The 24386-nt window shown below is 37.0% G+C and overlaps 2 protein-coding genes across 5 annotated transcripts in view; one reads left to right on the top strand and one right to left on the bottom strand.

Annotated features, from left to right (window-relative positions):
* LOC134754271 (sulfhydryl oxidase 1-like) overlaps nucleotides 1–1468 on the top strand; it is a 43914-nt gene extending 42446 nt beyond the window's left edge. For 2 of the 3 annotated variants that reach the window (XM_063690491.1, XM_063690492.1), the window contains one exon: nucleotides 1034–1468. Coding sequence is in view for 1 of the 3 variants with exons in the window: in XM_063690492.1 (XP_063546562.1) it covers nucleotides 1034–1046 (13 nt within the window). In the remaining 2 variants the exon portion in view is untranslated. The remainder of the gene's footprint in view (nucleotides 1–1033) is intronic. The other variant, XM_063690490.1, reaches the window with a different exon arrangement.
* A 1491-nt stretch (nucleotides 1469–2959) lies between these two features.
* LOC134754339 (flotillin-1) overlaps nucleotides 2960–24386 on the bottom strand; it is a 67647-nt gene continuing 46220 nt past the window's right edge. The window contains exons 7-11 of one of the 2 annotated variants that reach the window (XM_063690617.1): nucleotides 23507–23615; nucleotides 21968–22093; nucleotides 20592–20756; nucleotides 12328–12439; nucleotides 2960–7319 (exon numbers count right to left, since the gene is read on the bottom strand). In XM_063690617.1, the coding sequence (XP_063546687.1) occupies nucleotides 12365–12439; nucleotides 20592–20756; nucleotides 21968–22093; nucleotides 23507–23615 (475 nt within the window). In that variant the 3' untranslated portion in view covers nucleotides 2960–7319; nucleotides 12328–12364. The remainder of the gene's footprint in view (nucleotides 7320–12327; nucleotides 12440–20591; nucleotides 20757–21967; nucleotides 22094–23506; nucleotides 23616–24386) is intronic. The other variant, XM_063690618.1, reaches the window with a different exon arrangement.

The following is a 24386-nucleotide window of genomic DNA, read 5'->3' as shown; positions in this document are numbered from 1 at the left end:
ACGTCATGTGAAAAAAATTGTTACCACTTGGCCGGTTTTTTTTTAAGGCGGAGATACAGCATGGACCCACTCCTTCGATTTAATTGAGTTATTCTATGTAAGCAATGTATGGGAAAATAAAACAAATTAATAAAGTTTTCTAACCTGTGTGGCATGATACATCTAGGTGTACTCTTTAAAATACACCACTCTCAGGTCTAGGTTACGAAGATATTTAATTACAGCAAGTTGTTCCAATTTCTTCATTATTAAGAATCTGTCTACACGTGAATTTAGATCGGCCGTTTTTTTTTTAATAATGACGCCAACTGAAAATTCGCTGGATGACAGCTAAGTAATGACAGTTGAAAATGGCATGAGACATACATGAGACGAATGTTTAAAAAAACTTTTTTTATTGGCCAGGCCGCGAACTTTTCAATCAGCCTTCGTATTTAGGTAGATCAGAATGCCTCGATGTCTCGATTTAGAATGTTATTCATGGCAGAAGGTACATTGCTTTTTACTAGCCACGCGGTTTCGTCTCAAATGTAGAATACATATACTGGCACATCTTGGACAAAATGACTGACTAAAGCAAAAAACAAGACATATGTACCTACTGTGCAACGCTTGCAGAGATACGATCTTTACAAGCGCAGTGCACGCGGCTATTGTCACGTCGCGTCGCCGCTACGCTACCTAACCTAACGAGAATAAAATGCATGATTTAATTTGGATGTAGGTAATAGATATACCAAACATGTCTTAAAGAGCTCTTTACGTGCAAGTCATATCTATCATGCCGTTTATCGGTCTGTTTACAACACATAAGCTTCATTTAGCTTACATACTCTGGTAGGTACCTATTACTAGGTTATTTATATATGTAAGATTGTCCCAGAATATTTATCTATAGGTATTAATTAATTAGAATGTATTTCATGGTATAACAAAATCTGAAAGTTCTTGAACAGGAACTAAAAATCGCTAGTTTTTTTAATGAATATTTAACTAATTTCGTGTAATAATTAATATCCTCTTTAATTTCCAGGTACTTGCCATAATAAATCGGATCTCGAAGATGACGTAGCACAAACATCACTAGATACGCCCAGTTTTAGTCTTATTCCAATTAGGTACATTAATATAATATATATACGCAATAGGCATATAATACCTATTTAATACTATCATGAAACAAAGAAATTGCTAATCTGAATTCGTATTTTAAGATAAGTTACCTAATTAATGCGGCTTCGTTGATAGGCAGAATATATGATAGGTAGGCGCTTTTAATGTTTACAATCCAGTTATATTTAAACTAGGTCTAATACCTATTAAATTAACTTTTTATTAATTAGTATCATTACCTACAATAAAGCAAGCTGTTTAGTTTTGCATGTCAAAGGAAAGTGATTTATTTCTAAGTCGTACTAATAGCGTAACCATTTGTGCATGTCGTTCAATAAATAAATGTATAACTATTACATAAGGTTGTTTTTTATTTAAGTAGATAAATATGGGAAAAGGCGATAACAGGGATACACGTCATTAAACTCTTAGACGCCAAAGACGGATTATTCGGTTACAGGTCAAAGACCACAAAGTAACATAGACCTACGTGCATGTGCATAAAGTTCAATTTCAGTTTTGACATTTCGGTGATATGTCGTCAGTGACAACTTTTGTGTTTGACACGGCGTCGAAAAGGTTAAACCAAACGCACTGTAAAGTGGTCCTACAACAAGTGCACAGACGTCAACTCTGCGTTTCCATTATCTACACTGAAAGTATTATAAAGGGGTCTCGAAATTTTGGGTTATTCCCACTAGTTACCACTGGTAAAAGGTGGGAATTTTATTTCCCAGTAGTTACTACCAAAATTTTGTTAGCGTTCATACTAAAAAAAACAGTATAAATATAGTGTTTTAATCAATAATTATTTAAGTTGATTAGTGTTTCAGTAAACTGCCTTAAAAGTAAAAAACTGCCATAATTGTATAACATCACAATTTTACGAAGGAACAAACAAATCAGCCAAAAACCGACTATTTTTGATATTTTATTATTGAAAGGGACCTTATTGCAGATGGCGCTTACGCCATCATCAACGATGCTCCTATATAAATACAACGTTGCACTACGTAGTGCGGCGTAAGCGCCTTGACAAAAGGTCCAGGTTTCATACTTAGATAACTTCACAATTAATTAAATTTACAATTAATAAGATAAATTTCATCCAATCGTTAATTTCTCCTTAACTATTTTAGTTTTTGCACTTGCACCGGTAAAACAGTTTTAATATTTTTGATCACTTTTGGCAATTTACTGAAACACTAATCGACTTATAATTATTTATTAAGTCACACTACCTATATATTTATACTACTACAATTTCTACTTTTTTATTAGTATCGCACTCTAACAACATTTTGGTGGTAACTACTGGGAAAAAAGATTCCACGTTTTACCATTGGTAACTACAAACTCGGTTTGGTGGTAACTACTAGGTTTTTTTTTCAGTAATCACCACCAAAATATTGTTAAAGTTCAAAACTAATAAAAACAGTATAAATATAGAGTACTTTAAAAACAATACACTCTTTTTCTTTTTGGGCAGTCGTGTAATAAATAATGATATGTCGATTAGTCAGTTTTTGACAGTTTTTTTTCCCAGTAGGGACCAGTGGTAAAAGGTGGGAAAAAAATCCCCGTAGTTACCACTGGTAACAACTTGGTGGTAACTAGTGGGAATAACCCGAAATGATCGACTACCTATAGGTTTACACGGCTCTTTCTAAATTCACGTGGGCCAAAGCTTGCGTATTTTGGCTGCTACCGCTATCACGGTGTTTGGTTCACCCGCTTACTTCGTGGGGGCTGGACAGGAAGGGTTTCGAGACCCCTGATGTAGATAAACTGCAGGCCCGGACTAGAAGTTCAAGGTAAATAAATCAAATACATGTTTGCAATGCAATTGCAATGTTTAATGAATATACACGAATAAAAACCACTTTACACATAGTTTTTTTTTTATCCACACCAAACATAACTCGATCTCTATTGTGCCATTGCCACTCAAAGTGCCTTCACAGCATATACTTAAGAAATATTTTTTAATATTTCTTTTTAAGTATACATTATTTGATTACATCACACTGAAACAAAGAACATCGTAGTGAGGTATTGCAAACATACAACAAATGTATTAATTAATTAATGTATCCGTCTGAGTGACGAAAATGTATGAAATGTATCTACCGCTACCTCCATATGTCCCTATAACCAAATATTATACTTGAAATATTAGACTTAGGCGAAAATTTAATACCATGAAATGAAAATGCATTGACATGTGCAACTAACAAATCAAATTGTTTTATGAAATATGTCTAAGGACGGGCCTTACGGGCAATAAGAATGGGGCCAGTATAGTGGTGTTACGTGCGCTATTGGTCGCAACTAGCTGCGTTAGAATAGACTGCATGATTGGCTCAAATTTGTGAGTGACACCGCTGGACTAGCACCATTATTAGTGCCCGTAAGGCCCGTCCTTAGATGCGAGTATATGTCAATGTGAAAATGTATTTTTTTAAATATAACCTATCAGTGTGATGTCTGCTTTACATTTAACAGGTAATAGTTAAGAACCTAATAAAATGTTACAACATTTATTAAAGATTAAATGTAGATTTTTGACGATGCAAAAGCGATCCAACAGATCCTACTTGAATAAATTGGTTTTTATCTTTTATCTTATCTTAGAAGTAAAAATATAAATGCAAAGTTTTGTGCCGTAGGTAGGTACTTTGGTTTCAAACGATTTCGAACTCATGAACTCATAATGCAACATCAATGTCATCCCACATTTAATATATTTAGAATCATGTCACGCTTAAAATCTAATTAATTAAGTTTAAAACATTTTTAATATTAAAAACAATACGAAAAATATGGCACCGGCATCAAAAAAAGTTCGAAAACCGGCTTCGAGGTAAATAAAATCTTCATAAAGAAAATATTTTACAAATAACTATATAAAGTTACCACGTGAACCTACGTACGGTACGTAGCCTGATGGTACCGCTATACTATATAAAGTTACCACGTGAACCTACGTACGGTACGTAGCCTGATGGTACCGCTATCAAGTACCGCCGACATTTTAATACCTAAAAAGATCACGATTTCAAAAGTATTACTCAGATCTCTTCTATACGTAGATTAGTGTAATGATAATAATAATCCACATACAAATATGCGTCCCTCCAGACCACCTACGCTCACATCTAAAATATCTTATAGACACAACGCACACAAGCACAACAAAAGTCGGTGAAGCCTGACCAGGAATATATGATCATTGTCAAGAGGGCGCTATTATTCTCATTTATATGGCAACAGTTCAGTATAGTCTGAACAATGAGGATTGGCAACTCGTTTGATCAAAATCAGAACCCATTTATTTGGTGTCTACACTTTTTTTTTATAGTCGGTACTTCTTTTTTGCCGTATAAAATTCATGTATTTTCTTACGTACCACACATAGGTCAAAATCGTCTAATTGCATCTTCTTTTTTATTTTTGGTTTGCATAAAACCTCCGGAGGTACAACCTTCTCTTGTAATCCGCGTAATCGATGCCTCCGATTGACCTAGAAATTTATATAAATTTACATATATGTATTTAACTTAGTCGTAACATACCAGATGGTGTGACTACTATTAGCCACACCATCAGCTCAGCTCAGCTCTATAGTTGAAAAAATATTTCGTCTATCATGTTACTCCATTCTGGGAAGAGGCCTACATCCAAGATTGGATCACCAAAAGGCCACCATGATGATGATGATGCCGATGATGGTCATGTTACTGGGTATGTATATATTCCGTAAACTTACATAGGTTCTGCTACATTGTCAATTAACAAGATTGATCGTCTCCAAAGCCCATAGTAAATATTTTTCAAACTCATTTTTGTTACTGTTTCCTCGCTTGTATAACATAACACTACAATAACCAAGTCGTATTAACCAGACTATAGTGACGTTTTGATTTGTTTACCTGTCAGCTCTGATGTTAATTTGGAAATGTTTCGTAGCGAAATAGTTTAATTTCCCGAAATGCTCTTTTCGAGAATTATTTCTTTTACATTATTAACAATGTTCCGCTCCTGACTATGTATAGTTTTGGGCATTTTTGTTATTTAATATTTAACACTTAAGCATTATTCAAGTAAACCGCCACAATGACACTGGCAACAGTGACAACCTATCATTAAAATTATTGCCAGTGTAAGAAATTAGTTCCAATGAAATTCCGCAACATGGCGCATGATCATATATTTCTTGTCAGACTTTACTTGGTCTGGAGGAGCGCGTATTTTGGGCTATTCCCACTAGTTACCACCAAGTTGTTACCAGTGGTTTCCACCAACTCGGTTTGGTGGTAACTACTGGGATTTTTCCCAGTAATCACAACCAAAATATTGTTAAAATACAAAACTAATAAAAATAGTATAGTATATGTATAAATATAGACTACTTTAAGAAATAATGATGTCGATTAGTGTTCCAGTAAACTGCCTTAAAGTAATCAAATATAGTCGGTTTTTGACAGGTTTGTTTGTTCGTTCGTATAATTAATTCAAATTACAATTAATAAGATAAATTTAATCCAAACGTTAATTTCTCCTTTCTCCAACGATTTTAAGGCAGTTTACTGAAACACTAATCGTCTTTTAATTATTTATTAAAGTATGTACTCTGTACTCTATATTTATACAATAATATTTATACTGTTTTTTATTAGTATTGAACTCTTAACAGAATTTTAGTGGTAACTGCTGAGAAATAAATTCCCACCTAAAAAACAATCTTAATAACTATTGGGATTTTTTCCCAGTAGTTACCACTGGTAAAAGGTGGGAAAAAAATCCCAGTACTTACCACTGGTAACAACTTGGTGGCAACTAGTGGGAATAGCCCCGTATTAAAAAAAAGGTTTATGCTACAAGACTTGCGCTTCAACGAAGATGTATAGTTTCCCTTATCCTTCAGGTTTCCAAGCTCGTTACTCGAGACTCGAGAGCGCCCGAGTGGTCGTATGCCGCACATGCTCAGTAAGGGTTAAGTAACAGTCTTCACAACTACTTAATTGCAGGTTCGTTAACTATAAATTTAAATCCGTCATCAGAAATTTCACAAGATTAGTAAAGTTACTAATTTGAAATGCTATTGGACTGCAGCACCTCAAAATGTGATTTTCAATTTATAAGAGTAAATATAATAAAAAGTTGTTCCCGATCACAGATTAAAATTTTACAGTACAATTCTCGCAAAAATGCAGCAAAATAAAGTTGACAAAAGTGATGCTTATATATAACAATATACAATTTTAATACACTACGTGAGGCCGAATCAGGTAATACAATGATGCAAGAAATAATACACACATGAATTCAAGCAGAACGCAGGTTTGCTTTCGCGATTACCGTGTAGATAATATTGATAATATTAAAAAAGTACATCAATGTCTACGAGTGTACTAAATTACAGCTAGGACTTAGAAACTCTTCTTTGTTGAACACGAAATATTTAGATATACCTTAACGACAGTTTTAGCTAAATAAAAAAATATAGGTTTCGTTTTCTTTTTGTATAACAATCATTATCATGTAATTTTCTACTTTGGGAAAATTTAGGCGATTGGTCAAACCTTTTAAAGTTACGCTAAGACAAACAGCTGGTGGGCCCCGACGCCCCGGCTCACGCGCGCCTCGCTCCTCACGCCGCACGCACCCTACATCACGAGGAACACCACAGACACAGAACACACGTACCCAATTATCAGATCGATCATTTATATATACCTACTGTACTGACCATATAAACATATATTTATAACTACGTCTCTCACTTGGGATCAAAGTTACTATTTTTTGAATTAACTATATTTTATATTACAGGTTTTATGAGACAGTCATCATAGAGATAGATAACAATACAATACAACATTGTATACCAGAATAGAAGAATACATATGTTTTTTAGAGCACGTCAGCAATGTGCCCTCATTGCCTATTGTAATAATATAGCCAATAGCCATTTATCGTTAAAAAAAAACGGTAACCGATAAGATACTCAAATATTAATAAAACAAGACGGTGGCACTTAGGTACACAGGTAAATTCTCTGATCCTTGATTAGTAATAAAATACAAGGTAAGAATCATAAAACAAATAGAATACATAAAACATTGAAGATTGTCGAAACTACTTCTGGCTGTTGTTGCTGTGCGGCGACGGTGACCCCTGCGCCTTTACATAGCGCGCACACCCTGTCAACAATCATTGTGATTAAACTTGTTGCATGTAGCTATGTCATTATTACAACTTAATTATAATATACATATACCTATATAGTAGGTATAGTCCAATATACGCAAACTACGTAGCTTCTTGTTATTGCTACCGGGTCAAAATTGTTTTCTTTGTTCAGAATCCTAATACAGAGTATTTTCCTTTTAATGGGGTTGGCCGGTCCAAGTATTTAGCAGATGGCGCCAGCATAGCTGGCCCTGTCAATCCTTGGAATTGTGTCATTTTTTTGGTTTTTTAGGATTCCATACCCAAAGGGTAAAAACGGGACCCTATTACTAGGACTCCGCTGTCCGTCTGTCTGTCACCAGGCTGTATCTTATGAACCGTGATAGCTAGACAGTTGAAATTTTCACAGATGATGTATTTCTATAGCCGCGACAACAACAAATACTTAAAAGTACGGAACCCTCGGTGGGCGAGTCCGACTCACACTTGTCCGGTTTCTTTAGTGCCCTGGATGCCATGCAGCCATTTAAGCCAAATCTAATAGAAAAACCGGCCAAATGCGAGTCGGACTCGCGCACTAAGGGTTCCGTACCATTACGCAAAAAATGGCAAAAAAAACACGTTTGTTGTATGGGAGCCCCACTTAAATATTTATTTTATTGTTTTTAGTATTTGTTGTTATAGCGGCAACAGAAATATATCATCTGTGGAAATTTCAACTGTCTAGCTATCACGGTTCATGAGATACAGCCTGGTGACAGACAGACAGACAGCGGAGTCTTAGTAATAGGGTCCCGTTTTTACCCTTTGGGTACGGAACCCTAAAAAGGGGCAAGCTATGATCATAGATTAGTATATTATTACGATATGATGGCGCCGTCTATGCAAACCTTTGACAGTTGCAACCCCCATTAAACGAGTTTTTTTTTTCTAACTACATGTTATGATTTTTTCATCTTTCCGGTTTGGAAAGTTCACTAGTCATATATTTAGGATAGGTAGATTAGCCGGGTTAAAAATTGCTTTTTTGACTATAGGGAGTTTCATCCCATTTTTGCCTTTAAATTGTGACGATTACCAAGAAAAAGCGGTTAAAATTTTATTCATTTAAATTACATTTGCAACTTACATCCAGCACCATAGCGTTTCAATGTCAGTTAGATACTAGGGGGCGTTGGGATAAGATTGAACGGGTTATTCATGCGGGGTAAGACACAAAATCGTCCGTATGCCGAAGCATTACATTCAATCTTACCCCAACGCACCCTACTAGGTAATTATAACATACACTACTAATTATTAACATTCAATCCTGTCTAACATTCTCTTAGACTCTTTATACTCATAAATCAAGCTTGCCAACAACTTTATCTTAATTGTTCAATAAAATAAAAGATAACTACAAGACATTTTGTAGCTTATGAAATTGGTTTTATAATGTTCATAACGCTAAAATAAGCATATTTTACTTTTCTCATAGTCAAAATGAAAAGTATGTATGTACTGTGTTTAACTCTAGCGAGTCTTTCTTCGTTCGAGCGCAAATATATCTGGTTTTGGTAAGCGCTTTCAACCCTTGGTTAAAATCTGTTAAATTATGTGGTATCTGTTAGTTTATTAAGGTAGGTTGTAAATGCTTTAAACAACGTACCTACGAAACTGGTGTCAATGCAACATATAGACCAGTTAACATTACCTACATTAAGAGTAAGAGCAGAGAGAATAGTGTTAGAGAACGAAGTTACATATATCTTTGGTGAGACCTCGTCGAATTCGAGCTCGTTATATTGCCTGGACGAGTAACTGTTGGTTGTGAATTTGTTATTTCCGTGCGCCGAAAATAATTTTGACCCCAAGTTTTGTATGATAGAGAACACTTAGACATCTTTGAACTCAACTAAGCTTCAACAAAACACTCTAAATGTTTACGATGTTTGGTGATCATATTAATCATCATTATAATATTTCATATAGGCATAGAAAGTTTAACTTAAGCCTTCTAAAGTTATACATTTAGCATAGTAATAATATCTACACACACACACATAAATAAATAATTATAGGTAATTGTTCCTTATAGATATATATGTATCCTAAGTATTAGAAAATAATAGGTTTTCATTAATAATAATAAGCTACGCTAACCACATTCTGAAGGAAGAATATTTGTAAAAGTAATACAGAACCATGCATTAACACTCCTGAGGTTAAGATACCATTTTATATTGTTTTTATTAGGTACTATTAAATCAAACTACCAAGACATGCACAAAAAACTAGCTTTATGAGATAATGAGATGAAACGAAATAAAAAAAAGAAAAAACGAAACGCTTGTAATAGTACATTATTGTCGAGGCTCGGAAGTAGCTACTTGCCGGCTGAGGATTCGTTTTAAACGGACGACCTTGGGAGTCCGTTTAATTGAATCCGAAGCCAGCAAGTAGCCTTCCAGCCGAGTCATACGAGTATATAGTGCTTTTCTCAAAAATGGCGCAATAAATACAAATATAATAGAAATATTTTACAGAAGCAACGTTCTTATGTATAATAACTTTCACAGAAAAAAGTAATAAAATTTGCTTTGCCGCCGTTTTTTTTAAATTAAAAATAGAAGTGTATTTTTCTGCTGTAAATACGCCAACCTATTTGAAACACCTACATAGTCGCGGTACCAACATTATAATACCTGGACCTATGCCTACATTTGATATGGCCACTTCAACTTTTAAAAAGTTTGGAACTCGACAAATAATGGAATTTGTATGCAACATTGCAGTCCCGAAATCGAGACTGCAATGTTTTTAACTTTTTAATTTTTTGACTGACCATAAACAACGCACTTCGCGACTTACTTTTTAACCGGCAACGTCGACTTTGCCGTCCATTTTTGAGAAAATGTTCTTTTCACATCACCTATTCGGAAACTGGATTTTTCTTCCCTGCTAGGAGGGATCAAAGTGGCACTTTTCGATTCAAGGACATTTTGTTGCCAGTATGAAATATTGACACAAAGACATATGAAATTAGTATGCATATAATCGATTACAATTTCTTTATAATCGATTACGTGCATACTATTTTTCTAACTTAAATAATATTTTGTTGTAATTGTAAAGAATAAATGTAATTAGCGTATTTTAATTTAATTAATAGCATATTTAAATTAAGTAAATTAATTAATTACCGTAATATTTACAAAGAAACGTATATCAGTCTTCATAGTGTTCTTCCGAAGATTTGGTTCAAAGGGGTAAGAGCTAATTTGTTACCAGAAAAATCTACAAAAATAATGTACTTGATTTTCATTGTATCATTTTAGGTGTTTGCTGCTGTCTTTGAAAAGATATTAGGTATATAATTATGAGCTGTAGGTACTTTTAATTTGTCAGTACAGTCACGTCTGAAAATATCGATACTGACAAAGTGCCAGAAGTATGTACCTATACTAAAGTCGTGTATACATATTTTTGGTACTTTGTCCGTATCGATCTTTGCTTAAAATAATAATGAAATAAAACTATGAAAACGGATTATATCGCGTATATTGAATTTATAATACATCCCGACGTTTCGAACCCTTTACAGCGTTCGTGGTCAACGGGTGACTGAGGAAAAATTACAAAGTGCAAAAATACCCACATACTAAAATAATGAACAATCATAGACTACAAACTTTAAGGCTGGTTGTACATGCAAAATCGGTTCATAAGGCTAGTTATATATACACTACAATTATTTTCAAGTAAAGATATATATTTATACGCGATAAAAACTACGCCGGCTCCAACCCTACACCACGGACCCGAGAAGATTTAATTCCCTCCTAAATTGTAGGAGGGTATCCCAATATGGGACCGGCAACAAACTCGGCGGGACACATCTTTTCAAAACATCAGAATGTCCAGCATCATCCAACACTAAGGTCTCACAGTCTATGTCTCGCTTGCTCCTTTATCAGATGGACTACAGGATCCCAAGCTGGTGGTAGAGAAAAGCCATCTTCCCTATTAAAGTTTGGATATTTCTTAATCTCAATGGCCTTGCGCAGCATTCTGGGTATGTAACGCCTCTCCTTGGCAAGAACCAGAGGCTTATCAAACTTGATTGAGTGATTGGCTTTATCCATGACATGCTCACAGACTGCAGACCTAGGTCGACGGTGCTTGACATCAGCTATGTGTTCCTTCACCCGAGTGGAAATGCTCCGTTTCGTCTGCCCGACATATGATAGGCCACACTCACAGTCCAGCCTGTACACTCCTGCAATCTGTAGAGGGGTATTGCATTTTACAGGCCTCAGGAATTGTGACATCTTCTTCATTGAAAAAAAACCTTCAAAAGATGTGTCCCGCCGAGTTTGTTGCCGGTCCCATATTGGGATACCCTCCTACAATTTAGGAGGGAATTAAATCTTCTCGGGTCCGTGGTGTAGGGTTGGAGCCGGCGTAGTTTTTATCGCGTATAAATATATATCTTTACTTGAAAATAATTGTAGTGTATAACTAGCCTTATGAACCGATTTTGCATGTACAACCAGCCTTAAAGTTTGTAGTCTATGATTGTTCATTATTTTAGTATGTGGGTATTTTTGCACTTTGTAATTTTTCCTCAGTCACCCGTTGACCACGAACGCTGTAAAGGGTTCGAAACGTCGGGATGTATTATAAATTCAATATACGCGATATAATCCGTTTTCATAGTTTTATTTCATGAGTAACTATCGCGGTAACCGAAGACAATATTAAAATAATAATGTTTTGAAACCTAATATATGTATGTAATTTCCTCATAGGTGATGTGAAAAGCAGTATGTGTCACATGGTAGCAAAATTATTTTCACCTTGGGCTCACTATGCTCAGGATTCTATAATAGAATCCTTCGCTTCGTTTAGGATTCAATTGTACGCCCTCACCGTAAATATGTCATGATAGTTTTATAAAGTCAATATGCGTGGTATATGGCTGAATGTTTTCATAAGTGGACCGAAGGAAAGTAATATAATTGATGCATGCCTTACCTCGATGAGCATACAAAGGTTGCGTGGAGAGCGGCAGTTATCGTGCCTTCCGCGCGGAGTCGCCGCGCTGCGACGGGGTCGGCGTGGGCACCGTCGGGGGCTCCGCGACCGCCTATCGTCACCCCACATCGGGTTAGTCACAGAAGCGACAGTTAGTGCCAAATGCTTAAGTGCTCGCTTTAACCTTTTGAACGCTCTTGTCTGATTAATTACTCTATCTTTCTTTCTTTGAAATCATATCAAAATATTGGCAAGTTATTTGTTTGACGTTTGGCGGTGTGGCTTTACATTGGGATTGCAACAAAAAGCACTTATCGAATGTGTGTTTCAAAAATAAAGTACAACAAGTTCAAGTTATAGAATTACATGAGTTACCCGGCTCAAGTAATGCGTAAATAATGTAATCACCTATGATATGCTTAGCGCGATAGTATTGGTAAGTAGTTGCTCTTGTTGTTTCCCACTTTCGTTGAAGCTCTTTGGCGTCGCCCCAGGGTAAAGCCGACCTTATACAGTAGTTTAGTCTACTTATAGCGAGCACTTAAATGAATAGAAAAAGCAATAAAGGCACGGAAACTGACAGTCACATGATTTTTTGTCAAAGACTTCGAAATACGTACAAGAATAAATTTACAAGGTAAGCCATTGACAGATAACGTATATACCCGACACAGAAGAAAATATTTAGGTAAAATCCTAATGAATAAAACTTGAATCCCAGCGTAAGGATTCAATCCCTCTTGTGCATGAGAGTAAGCCTATGGCCAGCAGTGGGACGTAAATAGGCTGAATCATGTTTCATGGTCAGATAGCCAGATTCTGTCTCGGCTTCACTTAAAACAGATAACATTTTCCTCTTTTGCATTAGATCGACGAATATCATAACTTCATAAGTGTAGACTAGGCAGCTTGATTCGTTAGTGATATAACCGTTGTAGCATAATCACGTGTAATGTTAAATCCATATATACAATTTAGCTTTAGCACGAAGCCAATAAATATTAACATCTCACGTGCCATAGGCATCAATTTATTTATTTTATTATTGTTTCCATGCCTTACAACCCTAACATGCCTTTAAATGGAAATGAAAGCAAGGAAGGAATACGGAACCATCAAATTATCTTCCCATCTGTAGATGGATCTAGCCGCCTAAAATTGTACCTTAACGAAAAGGAAAACTAGAAATCACACAACGACTTTTGAATATTGATAGTGTTAGACCGAGACAAGTCTGCAACGATTTTGATAAGCACACGCAATGCAAGTGTTATTTGCACGTCATAATTTCATAGAAATTTGACGTTGAAAATAACACTTGCACTGCGTGTGCTCTCAAAATCGTTGCAGACTTATCTTGGTCTAACTCTATGTAACATTCTGTTCGTGACGGTAAAATTGTTAGCGGCCAGATCCAACTGTAGGATGAAATGAAAGTGACAGTTGTGCGCCCGACGACCACCATAAATATACATACATGTAAATCAACATATTATTATGTACAGCTATTTTGTTAAGAACGACTAAGTTGGGGTAGTAAATATAGTTTTAGTGACTATTTATTGATACTAATTAGTGCGGTAGTTCGTGCTCGACTTTTAGTTTTTTTCTAGACTAGATCTAGATCAAACAGCTAGAAGAGTGTAAAAATCAAAAACGTACAACTAAAGCAGCGGTTGTGGTTTAGTAATGTAGAAAAAATTGGATTCACGAGAAAACAGATAGTATTAAAATAATGACGTGTGATAAGGATTGTGTGATGTATGATGAAATGGAGTGAAAACATGTAGATGGGGTAGATAAACATTTGCATAACGAGGTCAAGACACAAATAAGTATTCATAAACATAGTTACGTGATAAGAGATTTGGTCGCGACTCGCGTATTAAGTAAGGACATGAAAGTATCATATCAAAATTAATAATTATAATTCCGTGGTGTAAAAATTAATTGGCATAGAAAACTAATTCAACACAGTTTAATTAAACGCATTTGAACCGTCTGGTGTCGTGTGATAGAATACAGTAAGGCGATAATGAATTACAGGGCCTTGCACGGCTGTTAAATGCGATTAGGTAAACCGATAAGGAAAACGCAGACAGCGTTATTATTAAAATTGTTATTAACATTTGAAGACTAAGGGTCGGTTGCACCAACTGTTTGTGATCGTTAAAGAGTTCGCTAAATTTCATTGTATGGAAAGTTTCATAGTAAACCGCCGCGGCGCGCCGGTTGACGTTGATCAGTCTGTCAAGTGCGGATGGTGCAACTGGCACTAAATGAAACATAAATTTCACACCACCCACATATAGTTCTCAAGAGGTTTAAATTTAAAGGTTTATATGCAAGTAATACGAAAATACTTTTTTAATACAGTTGCTCAAAAAGTGCTACTTTTCGTGGCTGTTTAGCGTGCGGAAAGTTGGTTTTCGCGAACTAATGCTTTTTACTTTTCCAATTTTTTTTAATTTTTACTTGTTCCAATTCATGACTACTTATTGATGAGTGTTAATATTCATCATCATCATCATCATGTCAGCCGATAGACGTCCACTGCTGGACATAGGCCTCCCTCAAGGCTCGCCACTCCGACCGATCTTGTGCCGCTCGCATCCACCGAATTCCCGCGACCTTCACCAGGTCGTCGCTCCATCTCGTTGGAGGCCTACCAGCAGTTCGTCTTCCGGTACGCGGACGCCACTCCAGAACCTTCCGGCCCCACCGGCCATCAGTTCTGCGAGCAATGTGCCCCGCCCACTGCCACTTAAGGTTTGCAATTCTGCGAGCTATGTCGGTGACCCTAGTTCTACTGCGGATATCATCATTTCTGACTCTATCACGCAGAGAAACCCCGAGCATAGCTCTCTCCATTGCCCTTTGCGTGACCTTGAGCCTTCTTATGAGGCCCATCGTTAGCGCCCACGTCTCAGATCCGTATGTCATCACTGGCAACAGACACTGGTCAAAGACTTTTGACTTAAGACACTGCGGCAATTTGGACGAAAAGATACTGTGGAGCTTCCCGAACGCTGCCGCCGTGTTAATATTTTTATATTATAATTTCCTTTAAACGTCGTAATCAACATAAAAATCTACTGTTAATGTAAGAATATTAAAAATATGCATATTTCATATTTTAATACTTACCTCTTTATCATTATAAGTATTATAACACGTTTATTTTTTAATGTTGAAAAACCGTTCTTAATAAGTTGTCTGAATGGAACGGAACGCCTGTCAATGAAGAGGCGTATTTTCTTACTGCAAGAATGTTTTAAGTTTCCAAAGGCAACATTCGATTTTGTTTTTATAAATTACGATACACAAATAATCGTAAATAACGATATTTACGTAATAATAGTACAGTGTTTTAATATTTACAATTGTTTCTGTCTTATAGAACATGCATTTAAAAAAAAACTTTCATTGAAGTGGGTTCAATAATAACAACAAAATCTATTCTAGTCGAATAAAAGCTAGAAAAACACCTCGTCATAATGTCAATGACGTCACAGAATTAATTATATAAAAGTTTCGAATTCCATTCCTTACTTGTTGCTTTTCTTATTTTTTTGCAACTGTATTAAAAAACGTCGTTCGATACACGTGCGGAAATGTCATTCTTCACTCGTCCCGAGTCTTGCCACTCGCCTACGGCTCGTGGCATGATATCTCGGTACTCGTGGAGTGATGACATACTTTCCGCACTAGCATCGAAATGTACTATTTTAATACAGTTGCTCAAAAAGTGCTACTTTTCGTGGCTGTTTAGCGCGCGGAAAGTTGGTTTTCGCGAACTAGTGCTTTTTACTTTTCCAATTTTTATAAATTTTTACTTGTTCCAATTCATGACTACTTATTGATGAGTGTTAATATTAATTTCCTTTAAACGTCGCAATCAACATAAAAACCTACTGTTAATGTAAGAATACTAAAAATATGCACATTTCATATTTTAATACTTACCTCTTCATCATTATAAGTATTATAACACGTTTATTTTTTAATGTTGAAAAACCGTTCTTAATAAGTTGTCTGAATGGAACGGAACGCCTGTCAAAGAAGAGGCGTATTTTCTTACTGCAAGATTGTTTTAGGTTTCCAAAGGCAACATTCGATTTTGTTTTTATAAATATACGATACACAAATAATCGTAAATAACGATATTTAGGTAATAATAGTACAATGTTTTAATATTTACAATGGTTTCTGTCTTATAGAACATGCATTTGAAAAAAAAAACTTTCATTGAAGTGGGTTCAATAATAATAACAAAATCTATTCTAGTCGAATAAAAGCTAGAAAACACCTCTTCATAATGTCAATGTCAATGATGTCACATAATTAATAATATAAAAGTTTCGAATACCATTCCTTACTTGTTGTTTTTCTTATTTTTTTTGGCAACTGTATTATAAAACGTCGTTCGATACACGTGCGGAAATGTCATTCTTCACTCGTCCCGAGTCTTATCTCGATACTCGTGAAATAGTGACATACTTTCCGCACTAGCATCGAAATGTACAATTTTCTACTCGTCGACTATAGGTATATTCTGTGTATTACAACTTCATTTGTTTCGATACGGTTTAGTCAATTATAAAAATTTTAAAATACGAGTACCTACTTTTGGTTTGTTTACTTTTGGTTTGATTCTACTAGTTGAAAGTATTTTTTTTGTCTCGTAGAAAAAGTATTGGTAAGACTTAAGTCTTCGAATTATGTGTGGCCCAAATTTTTACTAGATATGTTTTCTATGCGCGACGGCGGCGTGAGACACATTGGCCCAGCAAAAATAATTTTATTTGTAAAAAGAAGCACTGCATATCAACATTAAGTGCTCTTATGCAGTAGCCATAGCCTTTCTTTATTGGTTTATGTTACTCAGGTTGCCCTGGTTGTTGTATACAATGTACGGGAGGACAACATCGCTCCACATAATAACTAACTATTATTCCATACTTCAAACACCACTATTGTAGGAAATTTAACGAAGAGAAGGTATATCGTACTTTGACAATTTTGTTGTAACTTCAACCGTTTTTCTAATAACAATGAAAAACTGCACAATGGGGCACAAAAGTGAAAAAAGCGTGAGAAATATCCACTTAACAAGTTGCTTCCGCTTCTATTTTATTTTCACTTACACGAGCTCTTGACTAGTATTCCTGTAGTCCTGTACTGAGGGGCTGTATGTAATTTGAGCTTACCTTAATTGGAAAGATAGGATAGGATTGGATAGGAATTTAAAATTTTGTAAGTTCCTACTACACTTAGGGCCGGTACAGACGGATTGCAACCCGACTGCAACTTGTATGGGAACTGCATGCCGACGTTGCAGTTAGTGTGCAGTTCCCATACAAATGCATGGAATACTGCTCCCACCTGTGGGACGGTTCCGCCAAATGTCAGCTGGCGGCCCTGGACTCAATAGAGCGCCGGGCTCATAGACTCTTTGGCGATGACCCATCTGTCAAGTCAAGGATACAGAGCCTTGAGCATCGCCGTCGAGTCGCTTGCCTATCGGTGTTCTATCGGATACATTCCGGGGAGTGCGCACAGGAACTGCACGACCTGATCCACCTTCGCCTTTCCATCATCGGACATCCAGGCGCGGGGAGCGAATGCACCCGTTCGTGGTCCACATTCCATTTGTTCGGACGAAACGTTTTATAATAATAATAAATTCATTTATTTCAGATACGTGATCCATAATTACAACTATTTACACAAACAACAAAATTAAAATCAATAAAAATTATCATTAATACTAATATCATAAAACTAACAAAATAAAACTAACGATTCAGTTAGACGCCCTATGCAGCTTATCCCAGTGAAGCTGGAAAGGGCCGTCTAGGCGCTCTGCCACCGTCTGAAGGAGGCTATTCGGGCTGCCGCGCAGGCGCCTCACCAAGGACGCAACGCGCTTGCGCATTATAGCATGAAAGCCGTCTCTCGCAAAATATCCCCGATGCACTGCAATGGCGCGGCAGCCCCAACAGCATCCTAAAGCTATTATTATATTGGACACATAGGGCGCTCAGAACCCGTTGTGTGTAGTTGATCCATAGGCTGCAGGTGTTAAATGATTTACAAAACGCCTTAAAAAGGGTAACCTTAGCTTTTTTTTTTTTTTTTTTTTTTTTTTTTTTTTTTTTTTTTTATGTGATGTTCAGCAAACGAGCAGACGAGCCGCCTGATGGGAAGCAGTCATCGTCGCCCATGGACGTAAGCAACATCACAGGAGCCACTTAAGCATTGCCGACCCTTGAGAACCCTAAATACCCGCTTCTTGAGCTTCTTTGCAAACCTACGAATCAACATATTGCTTCTTACTGCGAGCGCCCTACGCTCCCTCTCCACATCTTTGTCGTCACTCAGACTCTCCGTGACCCAGTGTCCAAGGTATTTAATTTCCTTAACAATACTAAGAGGCGTGTTGTCCAGTTTAGCTGGCGGCACGCGTGGGTAATGTTTGGTACCCGCCTTAAAAACCAACATCACGCTCTAAGACGTGTTGTACCTAAGCCCGTGTGATTTGGCATACTGTTCACAGACACTGAGCATCTTGTTAAGAGCGTTGACCGATGGGGCCAGTAGCACCATGTCGTCTGCATAACTAATGTTATTCACAAAAGTGCCATCCACTGAGCATCCTACCATGGTGCCACTGAGCTCCCTAATCAACCTGTCAACGTATAAACTAAAGAGCCTGGGCGACGACAGTCCACCCTGTCTTACACCGCATTCCAGCCTGTATGAAACTGACAGCGAATTAGCCCACCTGACAACATTTCTCTGGTGGTTGTACCAGTATTTAAATAATTCAACCAACTCACTGGGTAGGCGTGCATCCTCATACAGTTTCTGCCAAAGTTTATCGTAGCATACCAAGTCGAAGGCCTTTGACAAATCGAGGAAACATGCATACACAGGTGTTTCCCTGTCTGTGTAGTACCGCACAGTGTGTTTTAGACAGAGAACTGCTGTCTCTGTAGAAAGGCCTTTTGCCTCCTCCTTTTTGGTACGGACGGCTAAGGAATGGAATGCGCTCCCGCCATCTGTATTCCCTGATCAATATGACCTCGGTCTCTTTAAAACAAGAGTGAATAGGCTGTTCCTGAACCGGTGAGCTCCATCTTAGGTCCTGTCTTCACTTTCCATCTGGTGTGACTAGGGCCAATCGCCGATCAGTTTATTATAAAAATAAAAAAATAAAAAGTCGGGTTGCAGTCCGTCTGTAATCGGCCCTTAAGAGGCCGTAGTCGATTTTGGAGCAAAAATTTTAAATTGATAGATTTAGTCGTTGAAATTATACACGTTTTGTTACGTAATATCTAAATAACAAGTATTGGTTTCTATTAGCTCGTTTTCTCATCTTGCCTTTTAATAATGAGGTCGCGAGCGTGCGTCACCGGTAATATATGAAGAGAAGGGGCAGTTTTTAAAAATTCATCAAAAAATTATGGTGGTAAATTATACAAATTGATGTATAAGAATAGTTTCAGCAAATGTTGTAGATTGTTCAAGTATCCAAATTACGTTGAAATTAAGTAGATTTTCAGAGAAATTGTAACTTGTTTTGAAGTAATTTCTGGAGAAAATTGAATTCGTTTAACTTTCATTTCCTCGAACTCTAAGTCATATAACAAAAATGTAATCTGATAAAGGTCAAGTACAGAATATGTGTAATACAAATTTACCATTTTTAGCAGTCCAAACTTTACGAAATTTACAAATAAGAGCGACAAAATCAGTGCTTTACGCGCGTTTACCTAAACGTCCTGCAGAAAAAAAATCATTCCTAATTTAGTGAGTCTGTTTAAAAAAAATTGATCTGATAAAAGTCAAGATAAGAAGACGTGCTAATAGAAACCAGTACTTGTTATTTCAATTTGGTAACAAAAGGTGTACAATTTCATAGACGAAATCTATCAATTTTACATTTTTGCGACTAAAATCGACACCGGCCTCTTAAGTGGGCTTACGTTAAAACTATTTGGACAAATTTATTTTAAAGGAACAAAATCATCGGCACGAATCATGTGACACGGCCAGAGTTGATGTGATTGTGCATCTCGCTAATTGCACCAATGTCAGCACGAGGGAGATGCATTGTGAGTGCAGTCGCTAGAGAACGTGGCCGTGTGAGCCGTGTCAAACTCGTGGCGTGGTAATGGTTCTGCATGGTTCTCTTTGTAAACGCTTCATAATGCGGTGTCCGCGTAGTCCGTGCCCGCGCGGCTGGTGTGAACACTGACCTTGGAGATGTCGACGCCGGTGACGCCCTTAACGAGCTCGGGGATGCACTGAACGATGCTGAGCACCTCTCCTGTGAGCTTGGCCGCGCCCACCTCGCCGCCACCGCACGACACCATGGTCACCTTCCGCGCCTGCGACAGTGGCGCCGCCACCTCCGCTGCCACCTACACAAGCAAACACGATCATTCATGTGGGAAAGATATATTGACAGAAAAAATAGTTTCTTTTATTGAGGTGTACAATTAAGAGTATTGTATTCTCTCTTTGCCATGGTAACTTCTTTTGGGTCACTCAGGTCACTGTTTATAGGATTAATATTATAGGATTTTATAGAGTTTAAAAACAGAAAACATGCATTCATTATAACGAGTTGCAAGCGCCCATAGACTGCGGTGGCTGCAGTCATAGTATAATAAAATGCATTTTGTGGTAGTTAAAATTCCATTCCATCATGGACCATCCTGCTAAGCAAGTATATGCTTTATAAGATTTTATCTACACACATATCATAAACCCTCTATGGTGCCTTCAAAATCCGTAAATAATGGCCAACATAGATAAACTGTTTTGTTACAGCTAATTTTTTATCTGTGAAAATGTTAATATTGCTAAATAATAACATCGATTTCGATAATATTATTTTATTCAAATTTCGAACATCTCTGAAAAACAAAGAAATTTGATTTGACCTCTATTCTAATATCAGTCGAGATGACGTTTCATTCGAAATGAAATGTCAATTGCATACAAATTTGACAAATCTCACTTGTTAGTTGGTATCGAACGATATGGCAATCGACCCCCACTCTAGTCTATGAATTAAAAAAAAAACTACGGATGCGTGACACGCGTGAAAAAAGTTTTCTTTGCCGCCATTTGACGTGCAGTTTATCTTTTAATTAGTTTGTAAGTAAACAATAATTTGTTTTGTTGTTTTTAAAGTAACTCTAGCAAAAGTTTCGTGTAAAATGTGCGATAAAAATATTTCGGAGATGCCACCTCATATCCGCGAATTCCGTCAGAGAGCAACTATGCCCCATTGTCGGCTGTAATATGAGGTTAGTGAATATATCATAGAAAGTTTATAATATGTGTGTAGATAAAGCAGTGTATATAACAGTACATAATTAGGCATTAAAACACTCGTGTGATTCTATTATGAAACTCACTACGTTCGTTTCATAAACCCACACTCGAGTTTTAATGCCTTTCATTATGTAGCAGTCACATAAACTACTATTGTTGTATCAACTTTATAACTTAAGCCTTTGTAAGTCAGAGGGGATGTGTTTCTCATCTGATTTTAAACTTTATTTTGCATAATTTCTTATAGCGGGGGGTTAAATGAGGAAATAAAGCATCTGCCGCTGCTCACCTTGGGCAAGGTCTCCAGCATCATGTCGACCATGGCGGCGGATCCGTACTCCTTCCAGGCCTCGGCCTTCTTGGCCATCTGCTCCGCGTCCGCCGCCGCCTTCGCTTTGATGGCGTATGCTTCAGCCTACAATTTGAACATATGTTTAAATTATCATTTTCATTTCTCATGCTCTGAAAAAGGATCATAGTTGTTCTAAAAGGTGCGCAGAAAATGATACGTGTCTGCACTAGAGCATTTTACGTTCGAAGTACGATTTTAAATTTTTTTTTACGATAAGCAATTGAAATTTGAGTTCAAATGGATTTGTTGTACAATTTCCATTTTGATATTTGACTCTCTATTACATAAATTACGACACTTTAGGCTAAATTGTTAACTGAAAATACACTTAAAAAGTACTATGAAAGTTTATACTTGGTCATGTTTAAAAAAAAAAATGCATTTTACTTTCCTCGTATTCGAAATGAAAAGTAGAGTGTTTAACTCGGGTGAAACGCATCATTTCAGCCTCGGACTATTGGCGCTCTCACTGCGTTCGAGCGCCAAAATACCTCGGCTGGAATGAGTGCCTTTCATCCCTTGGTTAACAATCTACTATTTCATCACACTTACTAGGCGATACGATCAGTAAATCCTAAATTTCGAACGAGGGCTGAAATGTACGTTCGAAATTAGGCAGAAGTTTAATTTATTTCCCTTTTTTTCTCTCGCAAGTGTGATGAAAAACAATGTGTGTGCCACGGGTGTTACAGGAATTACGATCGCGAAGTGAGTAAAATAAAGGTGTATTTCACAAAACATGACTAAGTATATACTTGTTTAGTATTTCTTGAGGGTACTTTCAATTATTTATGGAATCGGGAGTTAAATGTCAGAATAGAAATGATACAATAAATCCATTTAGAACCTAATGTTCATTAGTAATCGTAAAAAAAATAAAAAGTAAAAGTACTTGGAAAGTAAAGCGCCCTATGGCCGAAACGTACACGTACGCGCCCCGCTACCGTACCCGTACCCGCTTCATAGATAAGCATAAGAAATGAAAACAAGTTTGCAACACTTGCTATTTTGATTGCAGGGTCATAGACATGCGATTTGTTTTATCGCGCGTATATGTTTTTTTTTAAATATTTGTTTAACCAATACTGGCAAATTAGCTTGATTATAATTAAAGGTGCATTCACGAGACCATCGGACTTTGATAAAAAAATACATCTATAACTAAAACATATAGGTAAAAGATAGGTTGGGTGCACGAGCATGGCCTAGTGAATCGCTTATATAGGTATAGTAATCGTCAGTGTTTTCAAAGACGAATTGTTCTTCAGTGTACTTATATGTACATAAAAGGACACAATGTTAATTCGGCCCAGAAAAATATTACATGTTGCCAGAGCCTACCCGCCAAGCTGCTGCTGGAATAAGTGATCCCCGACATACAAAGTGTGACTGAGGAGTGCATACCGGATATCATAGAATATATATAAATAATGGCAATGTAGGAACATTACAAGAATGGCAGCGAGCGACACAGACCTCTCCCCGAACTTTAACGGCCTCCGCAGCGGCCTCGGCCTCCAGCACGGTCTTCAGCCTGTGCGCCTCCGCCAGTTTCTCCAGCTTGAACTTCTCCGCTTCGGCGGGCCTGAAACAACAGAACGCTTTCTAAAGCTATTCCTCACCAATATCATGCATTCACACAAGTTTTGTTTCTCTAGAGTAGAAGTAAACAAAATTAGGACTTCTCTTTGCCAAAACAACATGTTCATGCCAAAAATGCCTTACATCATTTTGGAAAAGAGCTGATACTCTTCAAACTGCTGGATCGATTTCTATCAAACATAGCTGTGAACCACCGCAAGTCAACTCGCTTTCACGTAAAAAGAACCGCATCGAAATTTGACCATCCGTTGGAGAGCTACGATGCCACAGACAGACAAACAGACATTGGCGTCAAACAATCAAACATACACCGCCTCTCTTATTGCGTCGCGGGTTAAAAAAGGGTTACATGCATACAAGATGTTCAGAATTTAAGTAACAACTAAATACATAATTACGATATATTGTTTGTCAGAGGACTGTCTCATTTCAAACATAGATAACGAGAATCATACTATCTTTATCTTACACTAGTAGCACCAGTTTTTAGTTAGCAGTTTTTATTAGGGTTCCGTACCCAAAGGGTAAAAACGGGACCCTATTACTAAGACTCCGCTGTCCGGCTGTCCGTCTGTCTGTCACCAGGCAGCTAGACAGTTGAAATACACACACACGGGATTATTAACTAAGTATGAGTATCTCCTATTGATCGTCATGTTCTTAATAATAACTAGTTATATGACACATTTCGTTATGAGAACATGTCAAGTTTACAAAGTTCAATTTACAATTTCAAGTGTCGAGGTCATATACT

This window comes from Cydia strobilella, chromosome Z (genome assembly GCF_947568885.1).
Source record: "Cydia strobilella chromosome Z, ilCydStro3.1, whole genome shotgun sequence".
In the NCBI taxonomy this organism is placed as follows: Eukaryota; Metazoa; Arthropoda; class Insecta; order Lepidoptera; family Tortricidae; genus Cydia; species Cydia strobilella.
This window is presented reverse-complemented; position numbering and strand designations above follow the sequence as displayed.